Source organism: Aotus nancymaae, unplaced genomic scaffold (assembly GCF_030222135.1).
Source record: "Aotus nancymaae isolate 86718 unplaced genomic scaffold, 86718_ANA_hifiasm-v0.15.2.pri h1tg000040l, whole genome shotgun sequence".
Lineage (NCBI taxonomy): Eukaryota > Metazoa > Chordata > Mammalia > Primates > Aotidae > Aotus > Aotus nancymaae.
In genome coordinates, this window is record NW_026988454.1 from 40143998 (window position 1) to 40160544 (window position 16547).

At 37.7% G+C, this 16547-nt stretch overlaps 1 protein-coding gene across 8 annotated transcripts in view; it reads left to right on the top strand.

The window, feature by feature from the left end:
* ECHDC1 (ethylmalonyl-CoA decarboxylase 1) overlaps positions 1-16547 on the top strand; it is a 56441-nt gene that overhangs the window by 9161 nt on the left and 30733 nt on the right. For 3 of the 8 annotated variants that reach the window (XM_012435098.2, XM_012435101.2, XM_012435100.3), the window contains exons 2-4: positions 1298-1335; positions 2138-2359; positions 6045-6187. In XM_012435098.2, coding sequence (XP_012290521.2) covers positions 2140-2359; positions 6045-6187 — 363 coding nt within the window. In that variant the 5' untranslated portion in view covers positions 1298-1335; positions 2138-2139. Of the gene's footprint in view, positions 1-1297; positions 1336-1442; positions 1568-2137; positions 2360-6044; positions 6188-16547 lie in introns of all 8 variants that reach the window. The other 5 variants (XM_012435105.2, XM_012435097.2, XM_012435104.3 and 2 more) reach the window with 2 other exon arrangements.

Here is a 16547-nt window from a genome sequence, read left to right on the forward strand (position 1 = left end):
GGTTCAAGCAATTCTCCTGCCTCATCCTCCCGAGTACCTGGGACTACAGGTGCGCGCCACCATGCCCAGCTAATTTTTGTATTTTTAGTAGAGACAGGGTTTCACCATGTTGACCAGGATGGTCTCTATCTCTTGACCTCGTGATCTACCCCTCTCGGCCTCCCAAAGCGCTGGGATTACAGGCGTGAGCCACCGCGCCCGGCCGACATTATCTTCTAAGGTTGAACAAATACATACATTATAACTGATGGTGTAGGGGCAAACCCGTGCGTGTGTGTGTGTGTGTGTGTGTGTGTGTGAGAGAGAGAGAGAGAGAGAGCGCGAGCGAGTGAGCATGATTGATATGTTCTGTAGTCCCACCATGGTCAATTTCAACCTACCAATAGTTTAAAGAACCAACTTGCAAAATGCTTAAATGTTTAATTGGCTGGGTGCAGTGGCTCATGCCCACACCCCCCAAAAAATAATGCACATCTGATTACTTCCTCTGCCCCATTGTTTATGTAAAAATGCAGATTCACTGAGTCAGACTAAATTGTGTATTCATTAGGAGGCTGATCAGGTACTCAAAAGAATGCAACCTTTTGTCTACTATCTACCTATGGCCTGGAAGGACTCCCCTACATCCACCTCCCCCCGCCCCTGGAAGTTTAGAGTTGTCCTGCCTTACCTCCGTCAGAACTGGTGTACATCTTAACACATACTGATTGATGTCTCATGTCTCCCTAAAATGTATAAAAGCAAGTCATATCCGGACCACCTTGGGCACATTGTCAGGACCTCCTGAGTCTGTGTCTTGGGCATGTCCTTAACCTTGGCAAAATAAACTTTCTGAATTGGTTGAGTCCTGTCTCAGGTATTTTGGTTTCACAAATAGAGTACAGCAATGAGAATAATGGACTATTTAGACTCTGATTATATATAACACTAATGGATGTTAACAAAATTGGAACCAGACACAAAATATATAGTATTCAATTTATATAAAGTTCAAAAGTAATCTCGTGTATTAGAAATCAAGAAGTTACCTTTACTTGAGGGATTTTGACTGAAAGGTGACACATAGAACCTTGTGAGGTTCAGGTTATGTTCTGTTTCTTGATTTGGGTGCCATTTACTAGAATGTATTCACCTTGTAAAAATTCATTGAATCAACAAGAATGTTTACATAGGGCAGGAAAAGCTTATGGGCAGAGATGAGATTACTCAGGAGGTATAAAGTAAGAGAAGAGTGACAGAGAACCTTGGGGAACACAGTAACCACACACACATTCATATCCTTCCCCATTTTTCTTAGGACCCTTTCCAGCTTTTTGCCTGAAGGCTTTGCAGAAGGTAAGAATGCTAAGAATAAAATTTCTGTTAGAGAGTGGGATTACTCTTGTAGCATTTCTGCATAGAGGCTGTTTCCAAGGGGATACTTGGACTATATTTACTTTCAGATTTTGAAAAAGTTAAGGGTTGAAGAATAAAGAAGAATGTGAGGCAAAAGACTACCTGGAAGCAGGAGATGGTGCAAAATACAGAGCAACATTTTTTCTAAGCCTTCCTATTTTATTGGAGCATGGTAAATATACTGTAATTATTCTGTTGTCTCTCACTGATACATACTGAAATGATATGCTTGTGAATTATTTGGTTTGAGAAGAAGGGAAAAATAAAAGGAATTTCATACTGATCATTTCCTGAAACAGTGCTTTTAAAAATGGGGAAGTGGCCAGGTGCCATGGCTTACACCTATAATCCCAGCACTTTGGGAGGCCGAGGTGGGTGGATCATTTGTAGTCAGGAGTTTGAGACCAGCCTGGCCAACATGGTGAAACCTCGCCTCTACTAAAAATACAAAAATTAACTAGGTGTGGTGACGGGCCCCTGTAGTCCCAGCTAATTGGGAGGCTGAGGTACGAGAATCATTTGAAGCTGGGAGGCAGAGGTTGCAGTGAGCCAAGTTTGCCCCACTGTACTCCAGCCTGGGCAACAGGGCAAAACTACATCTCAAAAATAAAAAAAAAGAAAAAAATAGAGAAGTATTCACAATTCACCGGAAGTGTCCATTACTACAGCATATTAACACATAATATTAGAAAAGTGAGTGCCTATTCATCTGTGCTATTGCATACTTACTTCTCTTTTCCAGAAATGGCAACAAGTCTTTTGAAGACATCGCCTCTGTCTGTAAGGACAAAATTGCTACATCAAACAGGATTGTCACTTTATAATACATCCCATGGATTTTATGAAGAAGAAGTGAAAAAAAAACTTCAGCAGTTTCCTGGTGGAACTGTTGACCTTCAGAAGGAAGACAGTGGCATTGGTATTCTTACTCTGAACAATCCAAGTAAAATGAATGCCTTCTCAGGTATTAAGAATCTTTTCATTCCTAAAGAATCACACTAAATCTAACCTGTTATCACATGTTTTTTATCCTTGCTCTGGTGACAGTATGTTTTAAAGTCCTGGTACTTTTGGTAGAACATGAGAAAAATAACAATAAAAACAACAACTCTATAATCTGAACCAGAAACACTTTAAATAATTTTTTAATAATTACGGATATTTGAAAGTTTTCAGAAAACTCATTAATACAGATGTTGATAAAAAGGAAACCTAAATTAATCTTCATTATATTTTCCATCGAAATTCATTTACTTTTTAATAACTTAATTCGTTTTCAGCTAATACTACTAGGGAACAAGGAGAAAGAGGTTTCAAAGAGTTCCTGAAACTAAAGAGAAAAGCCTGTGAATGAAAAGAATTATTTAGGCTAATTTTTTTCTGTGAATTGAGATAAAATTATTGTTAGTTTTTAACCTTTTAATTCCATTGTTAACAGAAGAAACACAGCACTTGTCTAGCTGTGGACTCCTCCCTAACTCTTAGATACTGGTGAGTGCCTTTTATTTTCTAGTCAACACAGAGAACTGAAGATGCAGGACATGTGGTAATTTGTCATTTTTGCTGAGACTCAGATTTGAATTATGCTACCACTATGTTATGCAAGAGCTAATGAATAGCTTTGCTGAATACTCACCACTCGCATTTTCTTTTCTTTTTTTTTTTTGCATTTTTTAAATTAAAAATTTTTTATTTTATTTTATGTTTTTTATTCACCCGGAACACAAAGGCAAACCACTTGCATTTTCAAGTTGATTTTAGTAATCTCTCCTTTTTAGTTATGCACTTCATGATTATAATCCCAGTAGCATTTGAAATTTGGGGCTCAGAAAAATCTCACAAAATTTTCATATATCTACTTTACATACCATAGTCATGCCATAGACATAATTGAATAGTCTGTAAACTTTGTAAATTACTAGTGGTGAGTCTTTAAACCCAAGAATGACATTACTCTCCATTTGCCAGAATTCAGAGATATTTCTCTATACCACTGCTGACCAATGAAAGCATAATGCAAAAACAAATGTGAGCCACATGTGCAATTTTAAGTATTCTAGTAGCCAGAGTTTAAAAAAATTAAAAAACAGGTAAAATTACTTTTAACAATTCATTTTTAACTCAGTATATCAAAAATATTTTTTTCAATATGTCACTAATATAAGCAATTATGAAGTATTTTTCTTTTTCTTTTCATACTAAGTCTATTAATCTGGTATTTATTTTATACTTACTACATGTCTCAATTTGGACTTGCCACATATCAAGTGCTTACAGGTGACTAGTGACTACCTTATTAGACTTTGTAGCTCCATATGTTCAGTTGGTTTAGAGAATAAAAACCAATTTAATGTTAGTCCAGGAAAAATAGAAATTGAAGGGTAAAATTTCTCTAGAGGGTTAAATTAGATCAATAGTGATGATTTGTTTCTGAAAAGTTACAAATAATTTTTTATTCAATCAAAAACAAGTATTATTTTAATACATCATGTATAAAACTAATAATAGAAAACCTGTTTTGATTTGGGTAATGGTATTTGGTGAAGCTGGGTTGGGAGAGGATGGATGAGCACTCAGGCCCTTGTTTAAAAATTCAGTTAGATACTCTTTAAGGTCTCTTCCATCTTTTGAAATTTATTTTACAAAGTCAAAAAGATTATTTTAACAGTAATTACTGGTATGAATTTTTCTTATTCTCACGTCCAGCATTTCAGCATCTTATGAAAGGTTCAAAGAAAAATCAGCACGATAAGGAAGGTTTTTTTAAAAAAGGCCAGCATTGTTTTTTAGAAGCTTAAATATTATGAATGATTAAAGGTTCATATTAACCTATACAGATTGATTCTTTTACTAAAAGTATGGGTTTCTTCTTTTCCCTTACTAGACCATAAATCACTTGAGAGCAAGAATGATATTTCTGAAGCATCTAGGACATCCTTGGAAAGGGTTACAGTTTTAAATTCCGTCATTTGTTGCTTTGTGATGGGGATACATTCTAAGAAATATGTTAGGTGATTTTGTCATTGTGTGAACATTGTACAGTGTACTTACACTTAGATAGTATAAACCGTTACACACCTGTACCATATGATATAGCTTGCTGCTCCTAGGCTACAAAACTATTTAGTGCGTTACTTCCTGAATACTATAGGCAACTGTAATAGAAACGTGAATAATGCATTGTACCACATTACAATGGCTATGATTGTTACTAATTAGCTAATAGGAATTTTTTAGCTTCATTATAATCTTAAGGAACTACCATGTTGTATGTGCTACATTGTTGGTGCATCACTGTATGTCATAATTAGCCATTAGAAAGGATAGTTAAATTAGTCATTTTTGAGTTAATACCATTACTATAACATTTATTGTGGAACCACCTCAATCCTGGTTACTTTAGTAAATGGCAAAGAAAATAATAGTTCTTGACATTGTGGGATTTATATTCTAAAGAAGTGTACTTGTGGTACAAATTTTTTTGCCAGTTTTAGCCCTCTATTACGATCTTTATACATTAGCTTCTAAAGCATTTCCTGGGCAGAAGAAAATAAAATTAGTTATGTTGAAGACCATGAATTTTATGAACTTGGAAGATCACCAAAGATAAGCATATCTAAAAGTTATTGATTAGATCTTAAAATGCCAGTCCCAGCTGTTTCTATTTTAAATTTGTCTATTATAAAGAAGCTCCAATAGAATTTGTATGATATTAAGGTAACAATCTATGTCATAGAATCAATGGTTGGTAGGCCTGTGAAGAACTTCCTTAGTATGCCTCAAGTTCCTCAGAGGACAATTTGTCAACCATGGGTCAAGATGGTATTTATTACTCATTACTGAACTAGTACCTTATTATACTAATTCTGATGTCATTAGCATAGGAATCACACTTTGTTCTGTATACCATGTGTCCAATATATCATAAGATCTCATAGTTCTGTTATACCCATAAAGCTTTACTGACTTAGATAAGATGTATTGCTGAGAAGTAAGGTTTATGTTTTATCTTTACCCTAAGAAATAATTTTTTCTTATTACCATATCATCATTTTCTTATTCTTAGGACAGCATGGTATATTCTTTTTGTTTTTTTTGAGACAAAGTCTCGGTCTGTCTACAGGCTGGAGTGCAGTGTTGTGATCTTGGCTTACCACAACCTCCAACTTCTGGTTCAAGCGATTCTCCTGCCTCAGCCTCCCAAGAGGCTGGGATTACAGACATGTGCCACCACACCCAGCTAATTTTTGTATTTGTAGTAGAGACAGAGTTTTACCATGTTGATCAGGATGGTCTCAATCTCCTGACCTTGTGATCCTCCTGCCTCAGCTTCCCAAAACTCTGGGTATAGGCATGAACTACCGTGCCTGGCCTAGTATATTCTTATTCTTCTTCCTAATCATATATTTGTGTCATTTCTTAAGATAGATGGAGAGATAGACACATAACAAATTTAAATTTACAATGCAGGGCCTGCCATATATACCTCTTCTGTATACTCCATACTCCCAGCACAATAGGCATTTGATAGACATTCAGTAAATATTTATAAAATATAGGACTTAAGAGTATGCTTGACACCTTATGATAATTTCTATTTTTCCAGTAGCCTTCATATGCTTGTGATTTTCCCCTCCCATCTCTGACAGGTGTTATGATGCTACAACTTCTGGAAAAAGTAATTGAATTGGAAAATTGGACAGAGGGGAAAGGCCTCATTGTCCGTGGGGCAAAAAATAATTTCTGTTCAGGATCTGATCTGAATGCTGTGAAAGCACTAGCAACTCCAGAGGCAAGTGTTCTATGAATTGTGCATTAGATTCTACTTGTTTATTATACATGTATGGCTGAGACATTTATATTTTCCTTATGGTTATTATGATGACTTTAATAACTTTCAAAGGATTATAGGGATTTTTTGGTTCATTTGTTTTGTTTTTGGTAGAATTACAGGAGGAACAGTATAAGAGAAGCAAATGATTCTAATTTTTTACTAATAGGGTATCTGCAAAGGGCTCTTGTTAAAAGGTTTAAAATTTTTCCTTCTAGTTTAGCAGAACACTGTCAGTTGTGTTTGATATTTTGGAGGATGGGATTCTCTCTTTCTGTTGCTGTTAATGTTACTCCCTTCCCCTCCAATGCCTCACTTTTGTCTCTTTATTTTTAAAGTGTATTGATTTTTAAAAAAAAAAAATTTTTAAATTTTAGAATAATTTTAAATTTATAGAAAAGCTACAAATGCAATTGAGAGTTCCTATACACTGTGCATCCAGTTTCTCTTTTTGTTAACATCTTATATTCCTATGGTACATAGATTTGTTGCTACTAATGAACCAATGTAATAGTCTGTTCTCACACTGCTATAAACATCTACCTGAGACTGGGTAATTTATGAAGAAAAGAGGTTTAAGTGACTTACAGTTCTGCACGCTGTACAGAAACATGGGTGGGAGGCCTCAGGAAACTTACTATTATGGTGGAAGGCCAAGGGGAAGTAAGCACATCTTACCATGGCAAAGCCGGAGAGCCGGGGGAGGTGCCACACACTTTTAAACAACAAGGTCTCATGAGAACTCATTCACTGTCACAAGAACAGCAAGGGGGAAATCCACCCCCATGATTCAGTCACTTCCCACCAGGCCCCTCCTTCAACACTGGGAATTACAATTTGACATGAGATTTCGTTGAGGGACACAGAGCCAAACCATATTAACCAACATTGATACTTTATTATTAATGAAACTCTACTGTACGATTTCACTTATATATGGAATCTAAAATAGTGAAACTGCCTAGCATGGGTGGCTCACACCTATAAAATGAATGCTTTGGGAAGCTGAGATGGCAGGATTGCTTGAGGCCAGGAGTCCAGGACTAGCCTGGGCAACATAACCAGTCCTTGTCTCTACAAAAAAATTAAAAAATTAGCTGGATGTGGTGGCATATGCCTGTAGTCCCAGCTACTTGGGAGACTGAGGTGTGATGATTGCTTGATTCCAGGAGCTTAAGGCTTCATTGAACCATGGTGGTGTCACTGCACTCCTGCCTGGGTGACAGTGAGACCGTCTCTCAAAAAAAAAAAATAGTGAAACTCACAGAAGCCAAGACTGGAATGGTGATTGCCAGAGGTTTGGTGGTGGGGATGGGCAGGGATCAATCTTAAGTGTTTATGTTACACATACACACAAAATTAATAATAATAATAGTAATAAAGGGGTGGGAGGAAACTTTGGGAGGTTGTGAATATGTCTAGGTCCTTGGTGTTAATGGTTTAATGGGTGTATACTTAGCCACAAACTCATCAAGTTGTATACATTAAATATGTACAGCTTTTTACATGTTAATCATAATTCAACAAAGTGGTTAAAATAAAAAAACAAAACTCCACACTTTATTTGTGTTTTAGTAGTTTTTCTACTGTTGCCCCTCCTCTGCTGCAGGATCCCATCCGGGATACCACAGTACATTTAGCTGTAATGTTTCAGATTCCTCTTGTCTGTGACAGTTTTTCAGACTTACCTTGTTTTTCATGACCTTGGCAGTTTTGAAGAGTAGTGGTCAGATATTCTGTAGAATATCCTTCAGATGGAATTTGTCCGGTGTTTTTCTCATATTACTCTGGGGTTATGGGATTCTGAGAGAAAGACCAGAGGTAAGCTTCTGTTTTCATCACATCATATCAAGGGAATATATGCTGTCAAGATGATTTTTCACTAATGATGTTAACCTTGGTCACTTGGCCAAGATAGTGTTTGCCTGGTTGTTCTACTTTAAATTTACTTTCCATACTCTATGTAAGGCCGGTGCCTCCTTGGGAGCCGAATGGACACGCCCTTCTCTCTCTGCACCTAAAAACTATGTCATCATTCTGAGCGCATTGCTCAGCATTTGCCCTCTCCACGCGGGCTCCCCCTTGCCCATTTCCGCGTTCCAATCTCAGCCCTGCACCCGCCAGAAATTTTGAAAAGGCCCGCCAAGAACCTGCCCTATGGTAGCTCCCCAGTACGTCCTCGTGCTCACTCCCTTCATACCCAATGGAAATGCCCCCGCTTTGTTCACCTCGCCCGTCCCCAGTCTTTTAATACCCAATAGAACTACCTTGTCTTTGTTTCCCCCGTAGTCAATCAGCTACTTCTACTCCCTATAAAACCCCACGCCCCAAGAAGAGAAGTGCGACTTCTCCGGCCCCTTTCCAGGACCATAGAACCTCGCCCGGGAGCTGAATAAATTGGCTTTTAATTTCCTCACTCCAGTCTCTGTTTCCTCCTTGAACTCCACGAGAAGTCTAACACTCTACTCCTTGGAAGCAAGTCACTAAGTTTAGTCTACACTCAAGGGGGAAGGGAAAATAAGTTTTGTCTCCTGGAGGGTGGACATATATGTCCATTATTCTTATGTAAGGGGGATTTGGGTCTTCTCCCCCATTTATTCACATACTTATTTATTCAGTTATTTATTATCAATATGCACTCCTGGATATTTATTTTAGATACATTATTTATTTTTATTTATTTTATTTTATTTTTTGAGCCAGAGTCTCACTCTGTCACCAGGCTGGAGTGCAGTGACGTGGATCTCTGCTCACTGCAACCTCTGCCTTTTTTTCCACGTTGGTATCATGTCAGCACTCACAAAGTTTTAGATTTTGGAGCATTTAGATTTCACGTTTTCATAGTGAGGTTGCTCAACCTATATATAAATGTATTTTACATCTCTCCAATGTGTTGGGACCCCGCCCAACCCTGTGCGTGGGTGCCCTGTGGCCCCGCGGTGATGAGGGAGTGAGAAAAGGAGATCAAGACAAAGACACAACAGTAGAAGTTCACAGCATGGGTCCAGGGGTCTAATGCACTATCTCCTGGAGTGAACTGCTTGGCCCTGAGCTCTGGGCTCCACGTGCTTTTATTAGGTGTATACACTTGTTAATTGAGGGATAGGGGAGCAGGGAGGGATGAACAGGGGAGGACTTGAAACTATTGGGAGAGGCCTTGAAACTAATGTGGGCAAGATAGCCAAGGGGGAGAGGTGTGGTCTGCAGTATTCAGTAGCAGACATGATTCTTATGCAAACCTAGAACAAGGTGCATTTGCATCAGAAGTTTAGCATAGTAGGCACCAGCAGGTTTTTATCTCCTGAGCATTGCAGACACAGAGCAATCAAGATTACTTGGTATTCTGAGAACCTAGGCAGAGCCTGTGGCATTCTGGTAATCTCTGCCCTACAAGGCTTTTCCCCTTTGCAAGCTCCCATCTGCGAAGATCCTCCCAGATCTTGTAAGCAGAGGTCTCCTTATTTCTCTTAGAGATATTGCCTAAGCCCTCTTTATGAGACTCTCATGCAAACTCTATGTTGAGAAGGCATTCCTGGGACCAAAATAGTATTTCCTGCTTTGCAGCCGCTCCACGGTGTTCCACCGTTTTACAGCGCTCTCAGATGGTCTTTACCTTAGGTCTCCTGTTGCCACTTGATTTCTATTTTACTGTACCAATATTTGATATAACTTAGTTCGGGCAAAGCAAGCTTATAATTATTTAACTAGAAATAACATAGGTCTGCCTCTGGCCATCTTGACCCACAGAATGGTTGTATCTATACACCTTAGTTCATGAAAGACACTGTTAAAGACAGAATGAGACAATAGCCTGTTGTGGGTTTGATGTAAGTTGGGTAGGATGAATGTTATTTTACTTTATTATTTTCTTCTAGTTAGAAGGTCATTTCTGTCTCTAGATCATGTGGCCAGGATTCTTTTTCTATATATTTAAAGATGGAAGTAGAAACATGCTAATTGTTTTATATATACATCATTGATCTGGCATAAGTCATGTAGGAAAACATGGAGTTTTTATTCAGCTTCAAATAAGAAATCACTTAGTAAAGTTTATTCTTTCTAGTACCTACATTCTCCAAGCAATCTGTTCTCTTCAATGCCTGACGTTAATCTTAATTGACAGCTGAGGAGTAGGGTAGTGTGACCGAATCCTTTAAATATTACTGCAAGTGTTTGTCACTTGTTGCTATGTACATCTGCCAGTGTCATCAAGGAAATATGGAATTGTGAATCTGCTTTACAATGAATATGCTTAGAACTCAGATTAGAATTTTATTTTATTTAAAACATTTATCTTATTTTATTTTATTGAGACAGAGTCTCCCCCTGTCACCCAGGCTGGAGTTCAGTGGCAGTGATCTCAGTTCACTGCAACCTCTGCCTCCTGGGTTCAAGTGGTTTTCCTGCCTCAGCCTCCCAAGTAGCTGGGATTACAGGCTCAGGCCACCATGCCCAGCTAATTTTTGTATTTTCAGTAGAGATAGGGTTTCATCACATTGGACAGGCTGGTCTTGAACTTCTGACTTAAAGTGATCAGCCCATCTCTACCCCCCAAAGTGCCGGGGTTACAGGCGGGAACCACCATGCCTGGCTATTTTTTCTTTGTTTGTTTTGATACGGAGTCTGACTCTGTCACCTATGCTGGAGTGCAGTAGCATGATCTCCGCTCACTGCAACCTCTGCCTCCTGGGTTCAAGCAATTCTCCTGCCTCGGCTTCCTGAGTAGCTGAGATTACAGGTGCCCGCCACCACATCTGGCTAATTTTTGTATTCTTAGTAGAGATGAGGTTTCACCATGTAGGCCAGGCTGGTTTTGAACTCCTGACCTCAGGTGATCCACCTGCCTTGGACTCCAAAAGTGCTAGGATTACAGGCATGAGCCACCAGACCCAGCCTTATGCCCGGCTATTTAAAACATTTTATGGGGTAGATGAATTCTTTATTATACTTTTATGAAATCTCTGAAGTCATACTATAAGAAATATATAGCATAAAAATAAGCACTTTGAATATTATCTTTATGGATTATTTTAAGAAATGTAACAATACATATAAAGTATGGGGTGTGTTTATCACATGATGATTTTAAATTTAACAAGAACTAGAAATCGTTTATGTAAAGTTCTTGATATTTCTATGTTTCCTATAAACTATATTCCTATATACTTGAGAAGGGACTATAAATATGTGTAAAGCTGAAATTTAAAATGTCCTCGGGACTTTTGAGGCTCATACATGTATTATATATGAGTTGTAGCTGCAGCATATAAATGCATCTACCCCTCATGACCAAAACATTCTGAAAGTTACCATGACTTTAAGTTGTAAACAGTTTGTCAATGAGGCTCTTCTTTATCCAAATACTCTTTGTTGTTACAGATGCATCACTAGCATCTACTTATTTGGTGAATTTGCTTTCTGAGGATGATGAGATAACTGAAATATATAAGTTTTGCAATTAGATTATATTCCCTTCTAATTGTAATAAAATACTTGAAAGTGATTATTAAATGGCTTTTCTTATCATAAAATATAATTATTTTGATGTTTCTGCTGCTTATTTTTCAAAGATTTAAAAAGCTTTTAGTAATGTAAATTACCAAATTATAGGTAAAAGCAGAAAGACTAATACAGTGAAACCCTCATGTACTCGTAAGAGCATCAACCCTATCAACATTTTATTATATTTGTTATGTATTATTCTACTATGTTTTTCTTTTAAGTGTAACTGATCCCATAAGAAGTTGGTTGCATCTTGGTATGCTTTGCTTATTGTGCAGGAAAAGAGCTCCATCGGTCCCTATTAGGCAGTTAATTCTTGGTTGAGAAGGTAGAGGCCAGGAGATCCACTAGGATAAAACAAAGATTAATACTGCTGAAAAATTATGGGAAAGACAAAGGAATAAAATAGAACAAAAAATGTTTAAATATTAAGACTTGGATTTGATGCCAGAGATGTTATGTAGGCTACAAGAAGTTTCTTTTCAGAGGGAGTAAGTAATCAAAGTGCAGTTATAAGCTTCAGAATTGGGGAAATAAAAACCCTGCCTACTTTGTAATGGATGGGTATAATGCCTCCAGGAAAAGTCTGACACATAGAAACCTTTCTGCTCTTAATCTGCCTTGATGATTATATCCTCCTTTGTCCCTTAAACTTTCCTTGTTACTTTTCTACCAAGCTGTTATTCCTTAGATCTCTGTTGCTTAAATTTCTACAGTGACCCCAACGTTCTTGTATAACTTATTTGTGTTTGCCACTACTATTGTATAGTTCCATAGCCTGATTAATTTATAGACAAGCAGCTGAGCATGGTGGCTTACACCTGTAATTCCAGCACTTTGGGAGGCCGAGGTGGGCAGATCACCTGAGGTCAAGAGTTTGAGACCAGCCTGGCCCAACATGGTGAAACTAAAAATACAAAAATTAGCTGGACGTGTGTGTGCCTGTAATCCCAGATACTTGGGAGGCTGAGGTAGGAGAATCACTTGAACCCAAGAGGCAGAGGTTGCAGTGAGCTGAGATCATGCCACTGTACTTCAGCCTGGGAGACAGAGCAATATTCCATCTATATATATATGGAAGGGTTTAGAGAATTTCCTTGTCAATAGACAAGTTATTTTTAATTTTCTCTAAATGCTTCTATGTATTTTGAGGAAATTAATAAATCCATACAACAAGCACTTAAGAAAGAGGATTATAGGCCGGGAGCAGTGGCTCACGCCTGTAATCCTAGTACTTTGGGAGGCCGAGGTGGGTGGATCACCTGAGGTCAGGAGTTCAAGACCAGCCTGACCATGATGGTGAAACCCCATCTTTAAAAAAAAAAAAAAAAAAAAACAAGAAAGAGGATTATTTATGATTCTAAATAAGATGCTAATACAGGCTGAGCCACTCTAAATATGACTTAGAGTACATATGATGTTAATCATTCCTTTTGGCATTTTGATTGAGCATTGTCCTTCTTATCCTTGTTTTACAAGAAAGAGCTAGAGGAATAGGGTTGGATCTCAGATATCATCCAGATAGCATGAAGATATCAGTCTGCAGCAGCTTCCAAAACCTTCTTTTAGTACTTCTCAGCTTCCAGCTTTCCTACCTTAAAGAAGGTCTAGCATTTTATTGGTTCCTCACCCATAGCTTATTCTATCACAGGTATCTGTTATTGGCTTATTTTGTTTCTTCAACCCAGTGAGAAGACAGACCATTTAACCATTGTGGGTTTAATAGCTTTGGGGGAAGAATTTAATTAAATCTTTCTTTTTTTTTTTTTTGAGACAGAGTTTCGCTTTTGTTACCCAGGCTGGAGTGCAATGGCGCAATCTCGGCTCGCCACAACCTCCGCCTCCTGGGTTCAGGCAATTCTCCTGCCTCAGCCTCCTGAGTAGCTGGGATTACAGGCACGCACCACTGTGCCCAGCTAATTTTTTGTATATTTAGTAGAGACGGGGTTTCACCATGTTGACCAGGATGGTCTCGATCTCTTGACCTCGTGATCCACCCGCCTCGGCCTCCCAAAGTGTTGGGATTACAGGTGTGAGCCACCGCACCTGGCCAAATCTTTCTTATCTCTAGGGCATGTTGGCCAATACTGCTTAAACTTCTGTTTAATGACACACTTAAAACCAAAACATACTCATTATCTATTGCTGATATTAATTAGTAATAATGGTAGGTAACTTTTATTTTCTTACTATATGTTAGACACTGTTCTAACCTCATTTTGTGCCATAACTTAATTGTTACTAACTCCATTATAAATAGGTACTACTGTTAGCACAATTTGCAGATAAGAGACTGTAGGACAGAGAGGTTTAAGCAGGTTTGACAAAGTCAAACTAATTAGAAAGTGCTAGAACCCAGATTCAAACCTAGTCAGATTGGCTTTAGAATCTATGCTCCTAACTGTTTATTTCATACGGCTTCTAATAGACACGTTTAGTGTGCCTTTTGTCTTTTGAATGAAAATTATAATAGTACACAGGCTAATACTTGCTTCACCTTTATGTCTACCAATTATAGATACTTCATTGGAATTTTAAGTAATCTAAATCTAGCAAGAGAAAATAGGCATATTAAAATTACTTGATATAGGTAATAGAACAGGATTTATTGGAAAGGTTTTTAGCAGAGGATAAACCAGTTCATTTTGAAAGCTTTTTAGCTCTCTGTGCCTGTGTTAATTTTATCATCACTTTGTGAGATACACTGATCTTCCTGATAACAGCTTTGGATTAGGAAATTCCTTCCACATTGTCTTTTACCTTTTTTTGACTGCATTTGTTTTATAAATAAACATAGTTCTCCGTCTAAAATTCATCTAATTTTGTTAAGTTCAACAAACACCTACTACATTCCAAACCTTTTATTAGGGTCTGAGGCGAAGGCATGCTGTCACCATCTTGGGACTTATTGTCTAGACCTAGCAAATGCTACCTGCCTTTCTCCTTTATAAAGCCTTCTTAACTAACCCCATACCAATAAAAAATGAATAATTTCTTCTTTGACACTCTTCTCAGTTTGTTCAAGCACTTTGTATATACTTTGATAGTTATTGTATTTCTGTATCTCTGGTAAAACTGTGAGAACATATTGTGTATTCTAGTCCGCACCTTATAGAGATGATGAGTCTGATAATGCATCTAAACACATATTCATACAACACAATTTATAAGTACTATAATTAAGGCATAAAAATAAAAATACTATGGAAACACAAAAGAGAAAACTGTTATTGTGAGATTTAGAAAATCTTGATGGAAAAATATTATATGATCTGGGCATTCCTTGAAATAGGTAGAGAGAAGGACAGCCTATTTCATCTAGTAGGAATGACAAAAGCAAATACACAGGAGCCACAAAAAGTGTAAGGTGTTACAGGAATAGCAAATAGTTTGTGTGGTGAAATTAGGATGCTTGGATGAGGGGTATGGTAGTCAATAAAGTTGATAAGATAGTTTGGGATCAGGTGGTCTTGCCAAGAAATTTAGATTTTATTCTATCATCATCCTACAGGAAGGTTTATTAGGTAGCAGGATGGAAGATTATATTTAAAATGAAAAAGAAATTAAATACAGAAATAGTCAGGAAGCAAAGCTGTTGTCTCCGCCCATACCACCTTGAGTGCACCCAATCTTGCTGATCTCAAGTTAATCAGTGTGGGGTCTGATTAGTCCCTGGGTGAGAAGAAGCAAAGCCATCTTACATACTAATCATGGCTTGAGTAAGACAGTTTGAACTAATGCAGCAGCAGCAAAAATATAAAAAGAAGGGATTAATATTTGAAATATTTTTAAGGAAGATCCAAGGGGAAGTACTTGGTAACTAATTGAATGTGAAATGAGAAAGTCAAACATAGTAAGAAAATTCTGAGCCTTATTGACCACTAGCTCAGAAGTCTCACAGTAACTTTTTCCAGTAACACAGACCTCTTAATTTATGCAATCTTTTACAGAGTGTCTAGGTATATTTTCATCTTTCTAAACATCCTTCAAGTTAAATAGCACAGATTTAAAAAAAATTTTTTTTATGGATGGGGAAACTGAATTACATAGTCATGACTTGCTCAAGTTCATGTCGTTATTAAGTGGCAGCACTAGGATTCAAACATAATTCTTTTACTTTCAGTTGGTTTTGCCATGCTGAGTTTGAGGTGCTAGCAGAATATGAAAATGTCTAGTAGATGTTAGCACTTTCAAAAAAAAGAAATTATAAGTAGAGAAAATCATGGATTGGATTTTTGAAACTGCATGCATTTAGGGGATTAGCTGGATAAGAAGAGTCAAGGAAGAGCCTGTAATCCCAGCACTTTGGGAGGCCGAGGCGGGTGGATCACGAGGTCAAGAGATCGAGACCATCCTGGTCAACATGGTGAAACCTCGTCTCTACTAAAAATACAAAAAATTAGCTGGGCATGGTGGCATGTGCCTGTCCCCAGCTACTCAGGAGGCTGAGGCAGGAGAATTGCCTGAACCCAGGAGGCAGAGGTTGCGGTGAGCCGAGATCACGCCATTGCACTCCAGCCTGGGTAACAAGAGCGAAACTCCGTCTCAAAAAAAAAAAAAGAAGAGTCAAGGAAGAAGACTGGAAATGAACAAACAAAGAAATAAGAGAATCAGGAGTGTAAAATGTTGCTAGAAAATGAGAGCGAACATAAGAATGAAGAAACTGATTAAAGAAAGGTAATATGTGTTATGGAGAGAGAGGAGATGAATAAGGAAAAGTTATTTAATTTGACAAGTAGGAGATTATTAAAAGTTTTTTTTTTTTTTTTTTTGAGACGGAGTTTCGCTCTTGTTACCCAGGCTGGAGTGCAATGGCGCA